A 23,661-nucleotide genomic window follows, 5' to 3' on the forward strand; every position below is an offset into this window, starting at 1 on the left:
TCCTAGAGGATATGAATTGTATACTCATATATTACAATACCTGGAAGAGGAAAAATTCTTGTATTACAATTATTTATGGAACTAGAATACAGCGCTTATGATAAAACACAGCATCAAATCCCTTCAATGTCATGATTGAAGTGCGAAGTTTTTGAAAAAAGCAGAAAGTTCTGTGAAAAGCACAGCAGTATTTACATACAGACATACCTCATTTTACTGTGCTTCATAGATGTTGCATTTTTTTTTTTACAAACTAAAGGCAGAACCCTCCACTAGCAAAAACATTATAACTCACTTTATTGGGGTGGTCTGGAACTAAACCCACAATATCTCCAAGTTGTGCCTATATGGCTGGGACTAATTACTATGACATTTCTTTTGATCTGATTTTCTACTGATTGTGTTACTTTAGTTTGATAAAATATTTCAAGTGTCCTGCTTACTGCTATCTTACCTATTTTAAAGGTATTTTATTACTTAGGTGAATTATGCCAATATTAGTAACATAGACTTTATGAACAAAGTTAATATCTATTTTATTAGCAGGAGCAAAGAAATTACAGTTCTATTCTTATTTTCTTTTAAAATTCAACTGAAGATGTCTTATATGTACCTGCATACCTTATTGGGTCTAGCATATGGTCAGAAAATGATTTCTAAATTGGATTAACATTTCATTTTTCAATGAGATAAATACTATTGTATTTCAACAGAAACTAGTTACTTGACTCTCTTTGATCTTACTTCCCCATCTAAAGACTTTTCCCAATGCAACAATATCATGGTTGAGATACACATTAGATCTGTTCAGCATATTTCTGAAACTCCTAATTTCTGCAACTCAATAATAGTAGCCAACACTCAGAGTTGACTTATTCTGAGTCATGACCTGATCTAAGCCCATATATTAACTCATTTACTCCTCACAAAAAATCTCCAGGGAAGGTATTTTCCCTATTTTACAGAGATTAAGTAACTTGCCATGGTCACCCAGCAGCTGATGCTGTTCTCCAGTGCCTTTCACATGTTCTATTTAATGTCAGTCCATTGTTCATGGGGTGGGTCCACAAGTTATGAGGCTTATATTCTCAGTATTTCTCACAGAAAAACAGGCTATATGAAAGAAAATGGCATACTTTGTAAGCTTAAAAGTGTTACATAAATATCCAATAGCTTATTAAAAACTAGTGAGATATCTATACTAAGGAAAGATCAAAATGACAGATGGTAAAATGTAGCCCTTACCTCTTCTAATCATATGGTTTGGGAATTGAAATCTATTTTTTTCTACTATGAAGAAATTCTCCCTACTGTCAGTGGAATAAAAGTGCAGTGCAAACCTTGGGGACATCTTAACCTATTTCTTCTTCCTTCATTATACTCAGAAATGGCCAATCTGAATTGTTAGGTGCCCAAATACTGTTGGTTTAGAATGTCATATTTAAGGCTTTAGACTATTTTCCTTTAGTTTTCTGCTTTCACTGTGAAATACTTCAAGCATAATCTTTGATAAGTTCTAAAATTTTCAGCAGGTTGGAAAATCATAGAAATGGAAAGTTACCCCTAACATATTTCTTTTAATATTTTTAAAAATATATTTTTATTGATTTCAGAGAGGAAGGGAAATGGAGAGACAGAAACATCAGTGATGAGAGAATCATTGATCGGCTGCCTCCTCACGCCCCCAATGGGGATCGAGCCTGCAACCTGGGCTTGTGCCCTGACCAGGAATCAAACCCTGACCTCCTGTTCCATAGATCAACCAACATTCAACCACTGAGACACATCAGCTGGGCACATATTTCAATTTGGAAACTGAAGTTCATAGAAAGTCATAAAAATTGATTTTAAGTCAGATTTATTGATTGCCTATAGTGTGCATGGTCCTCATTAGACACAATGAAATTCAGGCACAAAACAGACACAAGATCCCTGCCCTCAGGAATCTTATGATCTAATTAGTAGAACACAGATTAGAAACAAAAGACAGACAAGTTACATGTCAATGCTCACTAGAATTGACATTAAAGAGCAGTAATTTAAGTAATTCAAAATGGCATCTAATCCTAAAATCATTTATAAAATGTATTTGGCCTTCAAATCCATAGCACTTCAAGCAAGATAATTAAGTTCCACTGCAGATAAAGTCACAAAGATGCAAATACTCTGAAACCCTTCAGAGCATTATTAATGATTTTTGTTATTGTGGATCTTCTGCTTTCTTCTTATTATCGTTCGCAGCCTCCGTAATACCAGTTTATCAGACAGAAGCATGTCATCTTGTTGTTCTAGATAATCCAGTAAATTTTCAGTCCATTCAAGTGCAGCTTTATGGCTAATGTGCTTCTCTGGATTCACTTCTGTTTTTCTGGTCTTGCTGGGAGGCTTTTGCTCAGCAGGCTTGGACTGGTCCTCAACACCTTCACTGTCACTTAGCACCTGACAGCTTGAATCACTACTCTGAGAGTCAAACCATTGGTCAATATTCTCAATGTCAACGTGTTCACAGTCTTCTGTATTCTGTAAAACCGTTGCTAAATTAGCTGCTAAAATGGCTCCTTCATCCATGTTCAGACCTGAATTCTCTTCATTGCCAGGTAAAAGTTTTTTCCAAGCTTTGGTTATAGTACTTGATTTCACCATGTTCCAAGCTCTTGATACTTCATAAATTGCATCCAACACTGTCAAGTTCTTCCAAAACATTTTTGGATCAATTCCTTCATCCATGTATTTCTGGAGAAGCCCTGCTCGGTAGTATCTTTTTACCATGGCTAGAACTCCCTGGTTCATAGGTTGAATTAGACTTGTGACATTTGGTGGCAGATATTTCACAATTATTCTGCCATCATCTGAACTCAGCGATTCTTCATGTGGATGTGCTGGAGGAAAATCCAAAAGCAGCACTGCTTTTTCTAGAAGCCCCTTGGATTTCAAATGCTTCTGTACCTGTGGCACAAAGTATTTTTCAAACCACTGTCTGAAAACTGAATGTTCTATCCATGCACTTTTCTGACTGAAATAAGTGACAGGAAAGTTTGAAAGATCAGCTCCTTTGAATGCACGGGGTCTTTTTGCTTTTCCCACAACACAAAGATTAAGTTTGTGTAAACCTGTGGCATTTGCACAACACATAATAATGATTCTTTCTCTGCTTGACCTATAACCAGAAGTATTTTGGTTAGTTTCAAGAACTAATGTCCTGGATGGTAAACATTTCCAGAACAGCCCAGTTTGGTCAGCACCATAAATTTGCTCTGGTTGTAGATTCTCTCTTTCAATAAATTCCTGAAAGTTACCACAAAATTCACTGGCCGCAGTTTCATCTCCTTTTAATTTTGTTCCTTGACTAGCAGCCTTTGGAATACCATGGCGCTGCTTAAATCGAGTTAGCCAGCCAGATGATGCACTAAAATCACCTTCCATCCCTAAAGCATCAAAAAAGAACTTTGCTTGTTTTGCACAAATTGCTCCAGACACTGGAATCCCATCTGTTTTCTGTTGGTTAAACCACTCTATCATAACTCTGTCAAGTTCCTCATATGTTGATGACTTCATAGATTTACGTTTGGATACCCCACTTGTAGGATCTGAGTTGTTTGCATAATTTATTATTCTATCTTTATTCTTTTTAATATCGCGAACTGTGGATTCACCAATTCCATACACCACAGAAAGTTTTTTGAAAGAGATGCCTTCCTCAAGTTTCTTAATAATGTCAAGCTTGTCCTTAATTGTCAACACCACACGCTTACGTTTCCCCAACATTTTAATGTCTAATATATTAGACAATTACTAGAACAAGATATTTAACGACCTTGACTTGAACAAAATGAGACTAGAAAATTGGGCTTTAAAAATCCCTTTTCTGTCTCCCTAGGACCTAGACGGATAGTGTGCTGGCCAATTTCTAGGCAAGGCCTATATGATTCTCTTTGCTGTTTTAAAACTTACAAAATCCCTCAACAAGGACTAGCTCCAATTAACCCTATCTTCTTTCTTCCTCCTCATTTAGTTTAAGTTTTTTCCATGAACTACAGTCTCGAAGGAGATTACAACCAATGCTGTATCAGCAAGTTCTCTCACAGTCTTATTGCGTAGTCAATTCTTCTTGTCATCATTACAGGTGAGGTTATAAAAGACTATGGCTCAGGTGGGATATTTTGGGAAATGTGCTGGCAAAGAAATAGTTTAAGAGAGGGCTTGCATACTTGACCTATGGGAAAATGTAATGGGAAAACTCATGCCCTGACTGTTCTTTCTCAGGCAGCACACTCTATGGAATGCTGCCTCTTCCAGGCAAGGACTGTTACAGGTTATGCAAGTGAGTGGTTATGGAAATCATAAGCAAGCAAGGTAAGGCAGGCTGGACAGAAGTGAGCAGTGCAAATAGGGCAAAGGTAGATAGGCAGAAAACTGTACATTAACACGACACAAACTTATAGCTAATGTATTTAACAACCAGAAAGGGAAAAGGGTAGACAATAGGTGGTGTCACGTGATTATAGAAATCATCAAAAACTTCGTTGGTGGAAACCAGGACTCATGGTAGAGGGTATGGGGTGGAAGGCTCAGTGATGATGTTATACAATAATCCCGGTGAAGAATGGTCCTCGGTGGGCCAACAGAAGTACTGCAGTTCTTGTGGGGGGCTGGAGAGGTATTCGGAGCCTCAGAAACCTAAAGGAAAATACCAAAAAAACATTTTTTTCCCCAATATCAGGGTCTGTGGCATTATCCTGAAACTATGTTGAAAAAATTAGCGTCTCCTACCAATGTGATGGCTAATAATGCTTTAAGGCATTATCTAAAGTGACAGAGAGCGGGACCTGAATTGCCTACCTCCTGAAATTAAGAGGTCAGAGTGAAGCGGTGCAAGCGAGGGCGTCTCTCCGCAGGGCGAGCTCGAGCGCGGGACGTCTTTGCTCACGCGGAGGGAGCCCGGGTCCGTCCGTGGCCACTGGCGACCGGGTGTCACCGCCGCAGCCAGCGGGCGAGCGAGCGGCTGCTTGGCCCAGGGGACGCCAGTCCTCGCGCAGGGGGCATCGCTCCCCGCTGCCTGCGCAGCGCCGAGAGCAAATGGAGTCTCTGGAGGGAGATGGACACGGGTGGCGCGGCGGCAGCCCGGAGCAAGCGTCGCCGGAGCCGGAAGGCGGGGGATTAGGGTGCGCGCGCGCGCCCCCGCAGGAACGTTGTGTCGCCGAGCGGGCGGGGCCTGGGCGGGCGAGCGCGCGGCCGGGGGCGGGGTCGCTGGCAGCGAGCGGGGAGGGGCGGGGCCGGGGGCGGGGCCGGGGGTGCGGTCGCTCGCGAGCGGGCGAGCGCGCGCGGCTGGGGGCGGGGCCGGCGGCTGCGGCGACTCTAGGTGCTGCGTGGGTTTCGCTGATGGCCCGGCTTCTCCAGCCCGCCAACTGCCTCGCGGACCAGCAGGCGGCGGTAGAGGCTCACCGTATTTCGGCCCTCCTCCCAGGGGGCCGGCTCTGAAAGCCAGGCTTCCTCCACATTCAGGTGGAATACAATTTGTACTCTTGGAGGGCTCGCGAGAAAGCTGAGCATCCTCAGGTGCTTGGAGCCGGATGCAGATGGGGTAGGGCGAGCGCACGTGGAGCGTGTTTACAAATAGAGGCCGCAGCGCCTGCGCCTCCTAGCGCTCGCCGGCCCCGCTGAAGGAGCTGGAGCAAAGGTCGTGAGGCAAGGTAGGAACGAGTGGCGGGGGTGCAAGGAGGCTGGCTCCTGGTGGGGACCGGGTTCGCAAAAGGAGCTGGGGCTTACACTCTGCACCACCCACCCGATGAAGTCCTGGGTGGCTGGGGCGGAGCGGGTTTGGGGGGCGATCAAGCTGGCTATGAGTCTCTACTCTGGTGGGATGCTCTAGGATTGAAGACATAGTCTCTGTAGAAGCGGACCTTGTGCAAAACAGACTGCACTTGGGAGACTTGTGAACTGCTCCCTCGTGACTTTCCTGCCGCCCGTTTACTCCCCTTGCTTCTCAGCAGTAATAAGGGGATTGGGTTTGACAAAAAGTCCCTTGATATGTTTGAAACGTTTGGAGCTACCATACGTTTTTATTTTGGCATGTTAAATGGAGCGAATGCCATGCCGGCACCTGTGCACTAATAATCCCAGCGACGAGTGCCTTCTCCATTCTCACGGACGCGGTTGCCTGCGGGGCCCCCTCAGCCTTCTCAGGAGAAGGGAGCGGCTGCCCCCTCGTCCTGCAGCACCATTTACCTAAGAGCCACGGCCTTTCTTTTTTGAAGAGGTGGAAAAGTTTCACCCAAGTTTCTCTAGCATCAGAACATAAAGGACTAACCGTTTTCGTTAACAGAGTAGCATAGTAATTTCGTCATTTATTTGCGAAGACCATATTGAATGTTTCAAAGGGGAACTGACATGAGCATTCATACTGCAGAAAAGAAATGTTGATTCTAAGCCTAGTAACTAACGCTCCCGCCCAAATTGCTCAATTGCCTTCCTCAAAATCACAACTTTCTCCGATTAGGCATTTTGAAAAAATCTTTGATCGCCTAGCTATGCTGTGAAGTGGGTTTTGACAAATGCCTGTTTTGGGGTGGTTTTTTTTTCTGGTTAATTTTCCTCTCCCGCCTCCCCATATACTCCAGTTTCTGCAGTCTTGGTTGACTATTTTGGGTAAAATACAACTTCATGCTAGCTATATATCACTTTTTAAAGTTTGCCTCTTTGCCTTGATATTTGTTAAGAAGCCTGAAAATCTGATACAATCAATGTATCTCCTCCATAAGGGAAGAGAGTTGTTTACTGACTGCTGACCGAAGGCCGGTAACCAGATGTTAGCAGCCTGTCTTTTGCCCTACCCTTCCAGCCTACTGAGGTCACTCTGGCCCATGATATGTAAATAAAATAACCCTGCTTCTTATCTCTGTCTCCCAATATCTTTGAGGTTTAATTTTCTTCCAGATATCACTTGCATTGTTTCTCTGTTTTTGCTGAATTTCCCAGCCTGCTGGTGTCTTGTCTCTTATCGCTGTTCCCTTACATCACCTTGTGAAAGTTCAAATTTGGAACACAGCCCACCTTTCTTGATTCCTCAAAATACCATTTCATGCCAGGCAGTTGTGTTACCAAACATTTAATAAGACTTTACCCAAGACAGCTGTGTCTTTACACAAGGTAGTTTTGGCTAACTTCCCTTTCTGTTGGAGGGCGAGGGTGGGGTCGCAATGTGGCAAATTTCTATTAGAGTACAAGATGGGGGGGACCTTAAACTAGAATTCGGGGCATCTTTGTTTTATGAAGACGTTTGTTAGCCACAGAGAGCTTCTTGTAAGTTTTTCTCTTTAGGTGATAGTCTCTCCTTTTCCCCCAGCATTCTATATCAGGTCTCCTTTCTCCTTCTCTCAGCTGCTTGTGCATCTTAAGATTCTTTTTCTTTTGCCTAGCAGTTTTGTATTCTTTATTTTTCTTCTAGCTGTCCCCTTATCATTTGCTGTGGTTTATTCTCTAATCAAAAGACCTTTCACTCTTTGGGCAATTCGGCCACCAGTATTTCTTTCCTTCTCTTTTAATCCTTGCAACAGTACTATGAGGTAGATGATACTTCTATTTATGTACAAGAAGACAAAGCCTAAAAAAGTAAATGAATTTATCAAATGTAGGTGGCAGAATGAGACTGAACCAAGTCTATGAGGCTTAGTCTATGAGGCTTTAAAGCACCATGCTCTGCCTACATTATCATAATCAAGGTATTTTTGGCATTAACCTACCAAAGAGGCATTCTAGTAGTGAGAGCACTTAAGTCTGAAACAACATTTATCAGGCTAAGCGCTTAGTTCATTGAAATGTGGGTTTCCTGAAAACTACTCCCACTCAACTAAAAGTAGCTTATGTTTCTCATGATTACAATCTCCAAATTCCCCTTTATGCGGAGAAAATGTCAATACAAATACATTATGTAGCCTCACTTTTAGTATCATTCTTTATTCACAATAATTTTGTAATAGAATAAGACATCTCTAAATTCTTCATTTTAAATTCTTAATTGCTTTTTTTTTGTTTTGGGGGTTCCATTTACTTGAAAAATGAATGATTTTCACACATACACAAAAAAACACACACATTTGTTTTCACCTGCATTTAAAGAACATAAAAATTTGAGGGGCATTTTCCAACTAAAATACTTAGATTTTGGGGAGGATGTAGGGCAAACAGGATGTGTAATTTAGGGCAAGCAGCTGTCATCAGCATAATGAAAGCTTGTTCTTTGAAGTCTCCTTTAATGAAAAGGAGACAGTTACTTTGTGCATTGTAGGCAAGAGTCCCAACTATTCATTTTTTAATATAAAAAATACCTTTTAAAATGGTTAAAGTTAGAAACATTTATCCACTTAAAAATTTCTGGGCACAAATGAAAGATAAGATTATTCACTGGAAAATCCCATATATTTTCTAAAATGTTAACAGGATATTGGAAGATATTGATTGATGTCTTATACTCTTAAGTCATGTAGATGCCCAGTAGGGGACTTTTAAACTTGTTTTCTGTGTTTCACTGGTGGCTGGCAGTAGGTTTTCAATTGACTGGCAGCATAAACAAAGATAAAAGGAGTTCTTTAGAGAATAGAAAAGACTTAATAGGGTTGAAAAAATAAAAATCGCTGTTGGAAATGTTTAAGAAAAAGTTAAACTTGGTTCCTAAAAAACGTGTGGAAGAAACCAGTTAGTTGCTGATAGATGTCAGCAGTGCAGGTGGGAAACTTGAATGGAATGTACATACCTGCCTTACCTTTCCAAACCTGCCAAGTTCCCAACTGTTCTCTAAAGCAGTCCTCAGTTCCATCAGTTTGGTCAACTCAGGTTTCCTGAGAGCCCCTTGTGCATCGGACCACTCACTGTCCCAGTGCCAGCACCTGCGGCATCATGCTTGTAGGCTCTTCATGCTCTTCTGTTAGCCTGGAAAGTCCTCTCCTTCCTCTGTTAATCTGTACATCCTTCAAATTCCAGTTTGTCCAAAAAGCTGCATTTCTCAAGGTTGCTCCTCAAACTTTATAGGTCAGAATTATCTGGGGTCCAACATAGAAATTCTGGAGTGCACTCAAGGGATGAAACCCAGGAATCTTCTTAGTGAGTGTCCCAATTGATTCTAATATGCTAAAGTTTGAAAACCTTATTTCTTGACTACTATTTTGAATGAGATTCCTCACTCATAATGTATCCTTTGGGGAGGGAGTTTTTCTTCTCACTCCTCTCCCCTTCTTAAATTATATACAGTATTTGAAGGAAAATATGAAATGCAGAAAAGGAAAATAATAATACCAACATTCAGAGACAACTACTCTTTTGGTGTATATCCACTGTCTTTCTTGTATCAAAGTAATTATAATTTGTGTGTATGTGTGCAAATATACACTGAGTGTCCAGATTATTATGATCTCTGAACGCATAATAATCTGGCCACTGAGTGTATTTGTATCTCAAATGGGTACCAAAAGTATTCTAGACTTTTGCTGGAGATCAACCACCTATTTGCCCTGAGCTTTCTATCAGCCAATGCAAAGGGGAAAACTGATCAGGTGCACAATTTATATTATCTTTGATATCAAATAAATGAGGTACTCAAGAGAAGTACACTGAGTGGCCAGATTATTATGTGTTCAGAGATCATAATAATCTGGCCACGCTGTGTATATATATTAAGAATGTGAAGTCAAAATATACATAATTTTATACATGCTCTTATTAAAAACATAGTATAAATATTTTGTGATATCGTTTATTCCCATCAGCCAAATACCACCAGGAACACACATATTGCCAAAATTGGGCTTATTACTGCAACAGGGGAGAGCTTTCCTTTGGAAAACCATGGAGTCTCTAAAAAGAGGGAATCAGGTGGAGCTTATTAAAGATTTGGGTAAGGTGATTTTAGGGAGGTTTAAAGAAAGTGAGAAGTCTATTCTGGATTGGGTGATGTCAGCAAGCTGGGACAATTTGGCTTTTGGGCATCTTAATTTTTATCTAGGAAGCTAGTGGAACAGAGAGGCTAGAGCTATCATTGGAGAAGAAGTAGTAGTCACTGCTGCTAGCCAGGAGAAAATGATGTTTGCTCATTTTTGTGGTTGAAAGCATTCCCTCCTTCCTTCTTGTGAAGTCTTTATTCAGGATTATAGTGACTTTTTAAAAAAAAACAAACTGTTTTTTATTGATTTTTGGAGGGTAAGGAAGAGAGAGGGATGATAGAAACATCATCCATCAGCTGCCTCCTGCACTACCCCTACTGGGGATTGAGCCCACAACCCCTGCTGGAGGCTAAAACCAACAGTAATTAGCATATTATGCAAAAAAGACCCATTGGAAGGCCAATGGACTTTGATATTCAGCAGGGCTGAAAATCAGCATAATATTTGCCCTGCTGTGGGCTCAAACCTGATAATCCTTTTACTATTTACCAAACTTTACCTTTGATATGCCTGTATGCATTCCTAAGGGCAAATGTGTGTTCAAGTGAATAAAAGCTGACAGGTCCAGGGTTTGAGTGAGGTTCTCCTCTAGAGAGAGGTTTCCACCTGGCTCACCATGCCTTCTAAATTCATATTTCTTGTCTAGTGTTTTTATTTGTGCGTGGCCCCTTCTTCAGATCCTGAACCCTAGCCGTGCTGGATGCGGCATTCTGGCGCCCAAATAGGAATCTAGAGAAGAAGATTTGCCTGAGCGAAAAACGAAGTGAAAAAGGAAAAGTGGAAATTCACCGGAAAGGTGGAGAAGTTCACCATGCACAAAACCTGTACCAGCTTCGGAGCTGCGAACCGTAAGTGGACGAGGAACATCTTTCATTTCAGCCATGTTATAATGGGGAAGAATTAGAGTAAAAGGCAAAAGCATCATTGTAAATTTTTAGCTTGCATGCTCAAGGATAAAGGAATTAAAGTTTCAAAAGGTACTCTCTTAAATCAGGCTCAAGGGAAATGAGTGCCCTTGTCATCTTTAACTATGTGGGCTCTTGTTCGAACTGCATTATGCCCACTTTGTATTGAGGATCAACAGTCTGTAACACCTAAGGCCCCAGATCCTCTGCCTCTAGTGTGGGAAGGTTCAACAGCTAGAGAAAATGGAACTAAAAGTCCTTTTACAAAAGGACTCCTTAATGCTTTGTCTGAAAATTAGCATATGATACTTTGGGACAGGCATATTTTAGCTAAAACGACTTTAGATGCCAGTCAATGCTATGGAGAGCAGAATATGATAAGATCTGTGAACAACAGGCTGAGATCTAGGCTGCGTTCTGGCTGTAAGTCCCAGGCAATATAAAACATCTGAAAGATCCATGAAAAGAACTCTGATTTATTAAGTCTTGTCTATGTGTTATGGGCGCTTGTCTGTTGATTGTTGTTTTATCTGTCTTTGTTGTTTGGTTTAATCTGTTTATTGTTAGTCTATTAAGCATGCCTTTAATTTAATTTAATAGAAAAGAAACAGTAGATGGCCAGGCTATTACTAAATTTCCCCAGAGCAAACAGAATGTGGGGGTGGGGAGAGAGAGAATATGAGTAGTACACATGGCCGATAACACAGGTTCTAGGAAAATTCCCTAGACAAAGGGAGGTAACTAAAAATGGTGCCAGCCCATTAATTACTAGGTCTTTTGGTGATCCTGTAAAATGGACGCCCACTCCCAGGAGTGTTGTTAAAGTCTCATTTTTGCCATGTTTTTATTTCCCAGTCCGTCATTTGAAATTTGGATAGATGAGACATTTCTCACAATTTAGGGATGCGTCTGGGATTTCTGTACCCATGAAGAGAAAAAGGCTAGCTTAAGAGAAGGCGCGCCCCGCCCGATTTTGGATGGCCTCTTGGCCTAAGGCCCCATCTGTTCATGGATGCTATAGATACAGTGGTTCTCAACCTTTCTAATGCCGTGACCCTTTAATACATTTCCTCATGTTGTGATGACCCCCAACCATAAAATTATTTTCGTTGCTACTTTGTAACTGTAATTTTGCTACTGTTATGAGTCGTAATGTAAATATCTGTGTTTTCCGATGGTCTTAGGCGACCCTGCTAGCGGTTCTCAACCTGTGGGTCGCGACCCACAGGTTGGAACTGCTCCTGTAGAGCCTAAGACCATCGGAAAACACAGATATTTACATTGCATAAAGTATAGAAATTCATTTTTGAGATGCATAAAGTATAGAAATTCATTTTTGAGAAAATAATTCTTGTATTTTCTCTGGAGACATTAGTATTCAAAATATATTGTAGTCCTTATGTGTACTACGTGTGGTAAAATTTCAACCTAGGACATAATATTTTATTGACCTGATTAAAAAGGAGGATTAATTCTATGGTCTGAACCAAATTTTTAATATAAAAACCGGTTTAAATTTAATTGATGTCTTTTAGAGTAATTACAAAAAGTGTGTCGATAAATGTCAATTTAAGAAATGCTGGCTGTTTACTTTTAATTATCATTGGAAAATTAAGGTTTAAATATGTATGGTTTTAATAATAGAAGGCAGGACATTTTAAGGAAAAGGAGGAAAAAAGATCTATATAAGTTGCTGAAATTATATGCATCTTAATGACAAAAAGAAAGAATATTAGAGTAGAAATACTTAATAGAAGGTCTAAGGCATGGGTATGCATTTTTTGAAGGACATAGAAAGAAGGTTTGAAGGCTAATTTGAAACTATGAAATTTGTGAAGGTTATGTATGTGATGAGAAGGAAAAAAGTTTTGAAAGAGAGAAATGAATTCTAAAGTTAACTATTTGCAAGAGTTGTAAAGGAGTCATGAAATCTCAGGGAAGTTTAAACAAAGGCTAGACCACTACCCTTATCTCCCCTGCCTAGGACTGAGTAAATGATTAATACAGAAAGGGAGGGCAAGCCAAGGTTGCTGAATTCACCTCTTAAGCAGATTAGAGGGGGATAGGGGGGGCGGCATCTGTATAAGTTGCTTACTTTACTTTTTCAATAAAGATGCCTATTTTAATAAGTTAGCTTTTCACAATATAATCAAGGTCTCATATAAACTCAGTTATATGAGAAGCCAATATTTTATGAGCAATTGGTTCTAACAAAGTCCAAAGTAAAATTTGCATAAAATATGCAAATAAACACTAGCCAAAAAGGATGCTGTTTAAAAATAAATTTAAGCTTAATAAAAAGGAGAAATTTTTAAATCTCTTTCATTACTATTTACAAAGTAAACTAAAGGTTATTATTCAAGCATTAAATCTCACCATTAATGAGACACTATAAGTAAAAAGAGAGTTATTTTTACTTGAAATGTATGCATTGCAGTATTGGCCAGCATACCTCTCTCCTGGTTTTTCTGAAAAACAACCAAGTTTGTTGCTCTGTTTAAAAGAAAGTAAAAGTTTTTAAAAGAAACTCCTTAAATGTGGCTTTGAGATTGCTCTAGGAAAAAATACAGAAGGAGGTGCTCTTCAAATGTCTAAGAACTGTAATTAAAAATCAGTGTATCAGGCCTCAAAAGGTAGAAATACAAAAGGATTGCCTTAAGATCTTAAATGACTTTCAGAAATTACTAGGGGAAGTGTATGCAAAGACCTACAGAATCATTTTCTAATTTCATGGCTCGCATGTAACAGCAGTTTACAACCATCTAAAAAATATAAATGCCAAGCGGTTTGGGGCCATCTGGTAAATCCTATCTCCCCTAAACCAAGGACACTTAAAAGTAAATAATTTTCATTTTGCCTCCCTAAACAAATCTTATGTCTGTATACTCAAAAAGACTGATAGCAGAAATCCAATTAGTGTCATTTACTGTCCACACCCAAGGACAAATGAAGTTAGAAAATAAACCTTATTTCTGACTGATTTAAATTGGCAAAGTGAAATAAGTGAATATTCAGGGGAACTTAGTTGTCACCTACTGAAAAATAAGTTACTACAGTTTTTATATTACATCCCTATTATTATACCAAAGAATACTAGGCAGAAACCTATTCCTATAGCATTAACTGTTTTTACTAATGGTGAAGCTGCTTATCATGCAATGAATTCAGACCGAGTCATCCAGACCAATCATACTTCTGTGCAAAGAATTGAATTAGAAGCTATCAAGGCTGCATTGAAGGATTTCTAAGAGCCTCTTCATATTACTGATTCTGCCTATGCTGCTGGCCTTGTAAATAGAATTGAGACTACTCTATTAAAATGGCTCAGTGACCAAAGTCTATTTACACTATTTAAGCAGGTGTCATTTCTAGCAATTTTGTAAAAAGTGGAAAATTCAGCACATTATGGGAATACCATACAATTCCCAAGAACAGGCAATTATAGAATGCCAACATCAGTGGCTAAAATCCCAACTGTAAAACAAAAAGAGGGAATAGTGGAGAAATCTCCTGTAAGTAAACTACACCAAGCCTTAATTACTTTAAATTTTTTCACTTGTAATGCTGATGGCAAGACACCCATGGAATTACACTGGTGTCAGAATAAGCCAAAGGAAAATGGTTTGGTTAAATGGAAAGGTCCCGAGTCTGGTTTGTGGAAAGGCTTTGACCTCTTGTTAACATTTGGTTGAGGATATGCTTGTGTATTTCCAGAAAACTCCAAGCCCATGTGGATTCCTGCAACATGAATCTGAGAGAGGACCTTGCACCTGGAGCCTCATCCTGTACCTGCAGCTGCAGACAATTGACTGCTCCAGCCACAGATGGCAGTAGCCCCAAGCAACACACTGAAAATAAGAAATGGGAGGAGAACGAGACAGAGGAGAAACAGTCCAGAGATGACCTGGGGATGGTGAAGAAACCTTGCCACGCTAGCAGTCATCAGTTATGCAATGGTTCAGGTTGCCCTGGACAAAGCCAAAGAAGGTCGGACCTGCATTGTCATTGCCCACCATTTGTCCACCATCCAGAACTCGAATATCATTGCTGTCATGTCACAGGGGACAGTGATTGGGAAGGGAACCCATAAAGAACTGATGGCCCAGAAAGGAGCCTACTACAAACTAGTTCCTTAAATGCCTGGCAGCAATTTAAAAAGGACATAAAAGAACTCAATCCTTTTCATTGAATCTCCCTACATTTGCTTTTTAGCATTACCACTACTGTCTGTCTCATTCTTGTTCTTATATGTTTAATTCTAGTCTGCAGATGCGGAATGAAAAGTCTTAAAAGGACTCAAGCCCTGCAGACCGCATACACCTTTCTAGATTTATTAAGAAAACAAAAAGGGGGAAATGCTGAAAGCTAAAACCAACAGTAATTAGCATATTATGAAAAAAGACCCATTGGAAGGCCAGTGGACTTTGATATTCAGCAGGGCTGAAAATCAGCATAATATTGCCCTACTGTTGGCTCAATGAAAATTGCTGAAGGCAATTCCCTAACTGGTAATCCTTTTACTGTTTACCAAACTTTACCTTTGATATGCCTGTATGCATTCCTAAAGGGCAAATGTGTATTCAAGTGAATAAAAGCTGACAGGTCCAGGGTTTGAGTGAGGTTCTCCTCTGGAGAGAGGTTTCCACCTGGCCCCCCATGCCTTCTAAATTCGTATTTCTTGTCTAGTGTTTTCATTTGTGCACGGCCCCTTCTTCAGATCCTGAACCCTAGCATAAATGGATGCGGCAACCCCTGCATGTGGCTTGATCAGGAATTGAACCCGTGACCTCTTGGTTCATGGGTGGAAACTCAGCACACCGACTAGACTAGAGTGATCTTATTTTTATCTTCATGAAAAGCCCTCCTCTAATGTCTATGAAATTATTTAGATTCCTCAGGATATCTTGACTATCTTGTTCTGAGCTTTCAACACTTTCTCAAAGGACCAAGGATTCAAAAAAGTTTAAATAATCATTGATAGGTTAGCTCATTCAGGCTTGAAGTGATTGCTCTAAGTTATCTAGGTAGATGCATCATGATGCAATTCTGCCTTAGTGAGACTCTCTTACGCTTAAAGAAGAGTTATTAACACCTGGCTTCAATCATTCTAGGTTAAAAAGTCCTCATAATAGTGTTTTTCAAGCTCAGCTTTGATCAATTTTAGAACTTTTCATCTCCCAAAAAAGAAATCCCGTATCATCCTACTCCCCATTCCCCACTCCCCACAACCCTCTCTCCTGTTTTCCAGCTCTTGGCAACCACTGACTCCATAGATTTGCCTATTCTAGTTATTTCATATAAATGAAATCATACAATATGTGACTTCGTGACCAGCTTCTTTTTCTTAACATAATGTTTTCATGATGCATCAATTTGTAGCATGTATCAATATATCATTTCCTTTCATTGCTGAGTAATATTGTTATACTAGAGGCCCGGTGCATGAATTTGTGCACAGGTGGGGTACGGTTGGCCTGCCCGATGGGGGCCAATTGGGCCAGGCTGGCCAAGGAGATGGGACACAGGAAGTTGGCTGTCTGGCCCCGCCCCTGATCGGGTCAGGGGGCCAATCGGGAGCAGGGCCAGCCATGGGGAGGTGCCACAGGCGATTGGCAGGCCAGCCCAGCCCCCTGGTCAAACTCCCAGTCAAGGGAACAATTTGCATATCAGCCTTTTATTATATAGAATGGATACCTCACATTTTCTCTATTCAGCAGTTGATGTTGAATCAGCATTTAGGTTGTTTCACTGTTTGCCTATTATGAATAATGGTGCTGTGAACATCCATGTACAAGTTTGTTTTTGTGGGCAGATAGTTTCATTTCTCTTAGGTACATGAGATTGGAATAGCTGGGTCATATGGTAACTCTATTTAACTTTTTGAGGAGCTATTTTCCAAAACAGTTTACATTTTTACAAGTGTATAAGGCAGCCGTGGGCAAACTACGGCCCGCGGGCCGGATCTGGCCCGTTCGGCTGTTCTATCCGGCCCGCGGAGCCGAAAGAGTGGAGGGTTCTCTTGCTCTCCCCTCCGCTCCTTTACTTTGAATTTATGTTAGTTCACACAAACACTCCATCCATGCTTTTGTTCCGGCCCTCCGGTCCAGTTTAAGAACCCATTGTGGCCCTCGAGTCAAAAAGTTTGCCCACCCCTGGTATAAGGACTCTGTCTTAGTCCATTCAGAGTATTACAGACTGGGTAGCTTATAAACAACAGAAATTTATTTTTTAGAGCTTTGTCTGAAAGCTGGGTAGTTCAAGATCATGGGTGCCAGCAGATTTGGTATGATGGTTGGTTAGGACCCACTTCCTGGATCATAGATGGTGCCTTTTTGTTGTGTCCCCCCACCGTGGAAGAGGTGACAGATTTCTGTTGGTCTCCTACAAAAGAGCACTAATTACATTAATGAGGGCTCCATCCTCATGATCTAAGCACTTCCCAAGGGCCCTACCTCTTAATTTAATCACACTGAGCATTAGGATTCTAACATGAATTTTGGAGAGACACAAATATTCAGACAAAAGCAAGCTCCAGATTTTTCACATTTTCACCAATACTTTTATCTGTCCTATTGATTTACTAGAGGCCCGGTGCACGAAATTCGTGCACTGGGGGGTGTCCCTCAGCCCAACCTGCACCCTCTCCAATCTGGGACCCCTCAGGGGATGTCCGACTGCCGGTTTAGGCCCGATCCCACAGGTATCAGGCCTAAACCGGCAGTCGGACATCCCTCTCACAATCTGGGACTGCTGGCCCCCCCAACCGCTCACCTGCCTGCCTGCCAGCCTAATCACCCCTAACCACTCCCCTGCCAGCCTGATCGACACCTAACTGCTCCCCTGTGGCCCGATTGCCCCCAACTGACCTCTCCTGCTGGCCCAGTCACCCCCAATTGCCCTCCCCTGCTGGCCTGATCACCCACAACTACCCTTCCCTACCAGCCATCTTGTAGCGGCCATCTTTGACCACATGGGGGCAGCCATCTTGTGCGAGGGTGTGAGGGTCAATTTGCATATTACCTCTTTATTATATAGGATAGCCATCCTAGTGGGTATGAAGTGGTATCACTTTTTGGTTTTGATTGCATTGCCATAATGGCTAAGTCAAGCATTGATTTGTATGCTTATTTACCATTCACATATCTTTTCATTTTTTGAGAAATGTCTATTCAGATCCTTAGTTCAATTTTTAATTGGGTTATAACACAGTTACCATGTTAAATGTTAAATGTTCCAATTTACTGTTTCTCCACTGGTTTTTCTGGAGAAGAGACATCCTATCTAATAAAAGAGTAATATACAAATTGAGCATCATTCCAACACATAAGATGGCCGCCCCCATGTGGTCAAAGATGGCCGCCACAAGATGGCCTGCAGGGGAGGGCAATTAGGGGTGACCAGGCCAGCAGAGGAGGGCAGTTAGGGGAGATCAGGCCAGCAAGGAAGGGCAGTTTTGGGCAACCAAACTGGCAGAGGAGGGCAGTTAGTGGTGACCAGGCCTACAGGGGAGGGCAGTTAGGGGCAATCGGGCCAGTCAGGGAGAAGTTAGGTGTCAATCAGGCTGGCGGAGAGTGGTTAGGGGGTGATCAGGCTGGCAGGCAGAAGCATTTAGGGGCAATCAGGCAGAGGCAGGTGAGCGGTTGGGAGCCAGCAGTCCTGGATTGTGAGAGGGATATCCAACTGCCCGTTTAGACCCGATCCTAGTGGGCCTAAACGGGCAGCCAGACATCCCTCAAGGGGTCCCAGATTGGAAAGGGTGCAGGCTGGGCTGAGGGACAACCCCCCCCCCCCCCATGCATGAATTTCTTGCACCGGGCCTCTAGTCCTATATAATAAAAGGCTAATATGCTAAGTGTCCGGTTGTCTGATTGGCCGTTCAACCAAAGCATAATATGCTAATGATATGCTAAGGCCACTCAACCGCTCGCTATGACGTGCACTGACAACCAGGGGGCAGACAGTCGATTAGTCGACCAGTTGCTATGATGTGCGCTGACCACCAGGGAGCAGACACTCTGACTGGTAGGTTAGCTTGCTGCTGGGGTCCGGCCAGTTGGGCCTGAGCAAGACAGGCCAGACATGTCCTGGAGCCCTCCTGCAGTCTCTCCCTAGCTGGCCAACCTCCTGCGTCCCTCCCTGACCCAATCCTGCACTGGTGGGGTCCCTTGGCCTGGCCTGCGCCCTCTCACAATCCGGGCTGAGGGACCATCCCCCCAAGTGCACGAATTTCGTGCACCAAGTCTCTAGTAAGAAATAACCAGCAGAGCCCTAACTGGTTTGCTCAGTGGTTAGAGTGTCAGCCCAAGGACTGAGGGGTCCTGGGTTCAGTTCCAGTCAAGGACACATAACCTCGGTTGCAGGTGGGTGGGAGGCCGCCATTCAGTGTATCTTCCTCACATTGATATTTCTCTTTGTCTCTCCCCCTCCCTTCCACTTCCTGTAAAAATCAATGGGGAAAAATATCCTCAGGTGAGGATTAAAAATAACAAAAGAAATAACCATCTGAGAAGTATCTGTTTATTCCAACTGATGTTGAAAATGCTGCTTAGGTATACTGTCACTTAAGGATTCATGTGATAAATTCCTGCTATCTTTAATGATAAAGAAAAATTATGATTTTCAGGTGCAAATTTAGCTTCAATTTATCTGACACAAGAACTGAATATGGCCATTTTATTATTGACGTTGTGCTTCATTGCTATATACCTAATTCATTTTGAATTTCAGTACTTTTTTTACCCAATGATGGTATTCTTTTTAAAATTTTAATGTCTTAATGACTCTCTTCTTATATGATAGTTATTGTTTTGGAAGCATGTAAACAGAAAATAATAGCATAGTCATTGTTTTGGTAGCATGTCATCAATAAGATTTAGGTACAACTTAGTGATAAATCTTATGGATTCTTGAGAGACAATCTCAGGTTTGTACTTGTGATTCCACCTGCTAACCATGGAATTTCTGGCTAGTTATATAAATCTTTCACGTATGGAAAGTGGGAATAAAAATTATACTGATTTTGGTTTTGTTGTAAGGATGAACCAAATAGTATATACAATAAATTGCTTTGCAGAGTACCAAATACTCTGCACTAAGCACTAAGTAAAAACTAGCTTATGACTTTATTTCCTATTATTTTAATTAGATGAAAACAACTTGCATTCTCTTAGCCTCCTAAAATTGGAGGCTTTGAAAGGAGATATAGATAGCTAAAAGACAACTGTGGTCGGAAAGCCTGGATTAATTCATACACATTTAATGATGTATAGTTTTTGTAAGAGTGTATGATAAACCTTTTTGTAATTATAAGGAGAGTCACAAAACCACCTTAGGATTGTCTATTGAAAATTCTCAAACAACCCAAAACAGATGCACACATAGTCTTTCTTTCCTTTAATCTTAACCACAGTTTATCCCACATACTATTTCTGGCAGACTTTTAACCCCATCATAGGTATCTGAAGGGGAAGGTAGAGGTATAAAATGAGAATTAGATGCAAAAGACAGTCTTCAAATAATTATCCTTTTGGAAATATGTCTGAAATATATTTTAGTTTCTCTTTGTTCTCTTTTATTAAATGTAAAAAACACAAAGATTGGAGAGAGTAGTTTACCCTTCTGTTCTCTCTCTTTATTGTATCTCTCAACCTAAACCCTGACATCTCAATTCTGAAAGGTGGTAGTAGTTAAGTATCTCCTTTTCCTTGGATTTTCATATTTTTCTCTTGCTTTGAGATAGATAGGTAGGTACACATCCCCCCCACACTTAACGCTTGCAGTTTTATCAGTTTTGTTTTTCCCCTCTCCCTTGTCTTCTACTCCCTGCCCTTTTCCTTTGGGGCTGTACTGGTGGAACTAGCCAACAATTGGGAAAGTCCCTGTCAACAGTGCACTGAAATTGATGTGCAATTACATGGGTGTTTGGTGAGGATGAATTGATGGGATTATTAAATCCACCATTCTGAAGCTGACTGGACTTTTAAAACTTTACTTCAATTGGTAGCTTGTTTCCAATAATGTTAGAAAGAAAAAAAAATAGTCTGATTTGTTTAACAATAGTATCTGTTACTACAACATGGGAGTTAATTATACACTGACCTTGTTTATTTCTTTCTTTTTTTTTAACCAGAAGGTTATTTTAGTTCATTTATTACTGTTATAGTTACAGAAGAGAGTTTTCTGATATATCTTTCACATGAAGTATTGGGACTCGAACCTTTCTTCCATTTTTAAATTTTTTACTTTTATGAGATGAAGGATTCTCTCCTTCTTGCATAGTTTGAGACTCTGATATAAATGACTAGGAAACTGATTTACCTCAGGCTGTAATAGTTAATTGCTTGGCCAGGAAATTTCATATCCCAATGGAAGGCAACAAACATTGTTATATATAAAATAGACATTTAGCAGCAATTCATGCCTAAATATTAAACTATTTAGGTTTACTATTACTATGCAGCTAGTGTAGTAATGTTGTTATTACAATGCTACATAAATGCACAACAATCCTATAGCAATGCCCCCTCCATATTTCCTAACAGTCCATGGTAGCCTAGCATATTGTAACTCATGAGTTTTAAGGCTTTTAGGATTATAAATTATATCCATTTTAAAACTTCTACTGGAGAGGAACATATTGTTTTCTGTAGATGGCAGTGTATTCTCTTAGTAAATGTTTGATTGTTAATCAGTGAAGTTTTGAGTTTCTATTCTGTTTGTACATATTTCCAGCTGTGTGTAATCTGGCAAGTAATTTGATTTCTCTGAGTTTCACATGTTTTTTCATTATAAAATGGGAATGATGACATTTATATCCTAGCTTTTTTTCCATGTTGATTGAATGAGTTAATGAAAATAAAAGTGCTTCATAATTAATATTTTTAAAAATATGCTCTTGTGCTACCTCTTCTGCTCTAATAATATTTTTTAAATTGGAATATTGATTTACTATTTACACCTTGTAATTGACAGTGATGTTCATAACATGTCCTTACAGTTAGCCTAGTCACAATTGGAAATCAGGTGTGCTCCAAACTGATCTTAATTTAATGCACTTGTGAAAACACAGGTCTCAGAGAAGCAGGGGTGTGAAACCTAACTTTGTCCATTATTGGCTGTGTAAGCCTGAATATCTCTTGGGCCTCACTCATGGGTGAAGTGTACACGGTGGAGTTGTTGTGATAACTAAATGAAAACCTATGTGAAAGCCTTGGCAATAAACAGATGTTAGTGACTGCTCCCTGTACACCTTCACAGTGTAGGTTTGCAAGGTTAGGTTTGCAAACATCTCTTAATTCTAGTTCTCAGAATTATTACTCAGTTAATAAAAATATTTCCTTATTTGCTGTTGACTTTTTTTTTAGGTTGTTTTACTTTTCCTGTCTGAATTTTTTAAAGAGTGTAAACCATATTATTTATCACAGTCTTGCAATGGGTCAAACACTGTGCCAGAAAAAAAAAAATTGTTTTTAGATGCTAAAAAGTAAAAAAAAAAAAAAAAAAAAATTAATGGGCGAGATTCTTATTTTAATTGCTTTACCAATTTCAACTTAACCTTTATTCAGCAGTAAGATTAGAAGAAATTTGGTGGAACCTTCCTGATAAAAAGAGTTTGAAAATAAAGGATTCAGGTATTAAGGACCATAAATATATCTTCCAATGAGCAGTGTTTCCAATAAGCTTTTTTACTAATTTCTCTTTATACTTTTTTTTTTTTGCTTCCAGTTTTATTGAAATATACTTGACCTACAATGTTGTACAAGTTTAAGGTATATGATATAATGATTCGTTATATGTGCATACTGTGAAATGATTACCACAATAAGTCTAGTTAATGTCCATCACTTCGCATAGTTACAGATTTTTTTCTTGTGATAAGAACTTTTAAGATTTACTCTCTTAGAAGCTTTCAAATATATAATCCAGTATTGTTGACTATGGTCACCATTCTGTACATTACATCCCAGGACTTATTTTTCTTATAACTGGAAGTAGCACCTTGCAACCATGTTTACCTGTTTTTATTTTATTTTATGTTTACCCCACATTTATTGTTCTGATTCTTTTTTCTTTTCCAAGTCTCTGAACTTTTTTCTCTGAAATCCCTTAGAAATCATATCCATGCTCACCCTTTTCAACTCTTTTTCTGATGACACTCATATAATCCCTATTTCTTGTCCTAACTTTTAAGTGAGTCTCAAAGTGCTTCCAGGAGCAACCCAAGGCTTATCACCACACATTTAATTAGTTGTACAGAGACTGTGTTATGAAGCTTGCAAGGACATAGAATAAGATATTGCCCTGTTCCTCAAGGAGTTCCCAATCTGGAAATACAGATTTGCAAATAACAATGCCATGTGTAAATGTTATACTCATGGTTTAAATGAGGCATTTGTACACACAGCGGAGTGACGTTAGTTAGGAATGCTAGTGGCATTAGTGCTCAGCATTCAAGTATATGTATGAGTTCCCCAAGTAGAAAAAGGAGATGATGACATTTCTGTCAAATACAAGATCATAAGCAAAGGTTCTGAAGTGGAAAAATGCATACCTTATTTAATTTGTGAAACAACAATGTATTAGTCTTCCATTGCTGTTGTAACAAATTACCACAAACTGATTTAAAACAACATAATGTTATTAACTTACTGCTCTGGAGTTCAGAAGTCTGAAATCTGTTTTACTGGGCTAAAATCAAAGCTCTTCTTAATGCTGTGGGGGAGTCCTGCCTTTTCCAGACTCTAGAGGGCACCTTTATTCCTTGGTTTATCACCTCTTCCTCTGTCTTCAAGCCAGTACCCTTGCATCTTCAAATCTCTCACACG

General features: G+C 40.2%; 1 protein-coding gene across 1 annotated transcript; it reads right to left on the reverse strand.

Annotated features, from left to right (window-relative positions):
- Nucleotides 1-254: 254 nt before the first annotated feature.
- On the reverse strand, nt 255-5,188 carry TIGD2 (tigger transposable element derived 2). The gene is made up of 2 exons (XM_080662261.1): nt 4,840-5,188; nt 255-4,677 (listed from the first exon to the last, which is right to left on the reverse strand). Exon 2 carries the CDS (start codon nt 3,763-3,765, stop codon nt 2,188-2,190), a length of 1,578 nt encoding a protein of 525 aa, XP_080518387.1. The 5' UTR covers nt 3,766-4,677; nt 4,840-5,188; the 3' UTR covers nt 255-2,187.
- Between the last annotated feature and the right edge of the window lie 18,473 nt (nt 5,189-23,661).

Source organism: Plecotus auritus (assembly GCF_963455305.1).
Source record: "Plecotus auritus genome assembly, chromosome: 1".
In the NCBI taxonomy this organism is placed as follows: Eukaryota; Metazoa; Chordata; class Mammalia; order Chiroptera; family Vespertilionidae; genus Plecotus; species Plecotus auritus.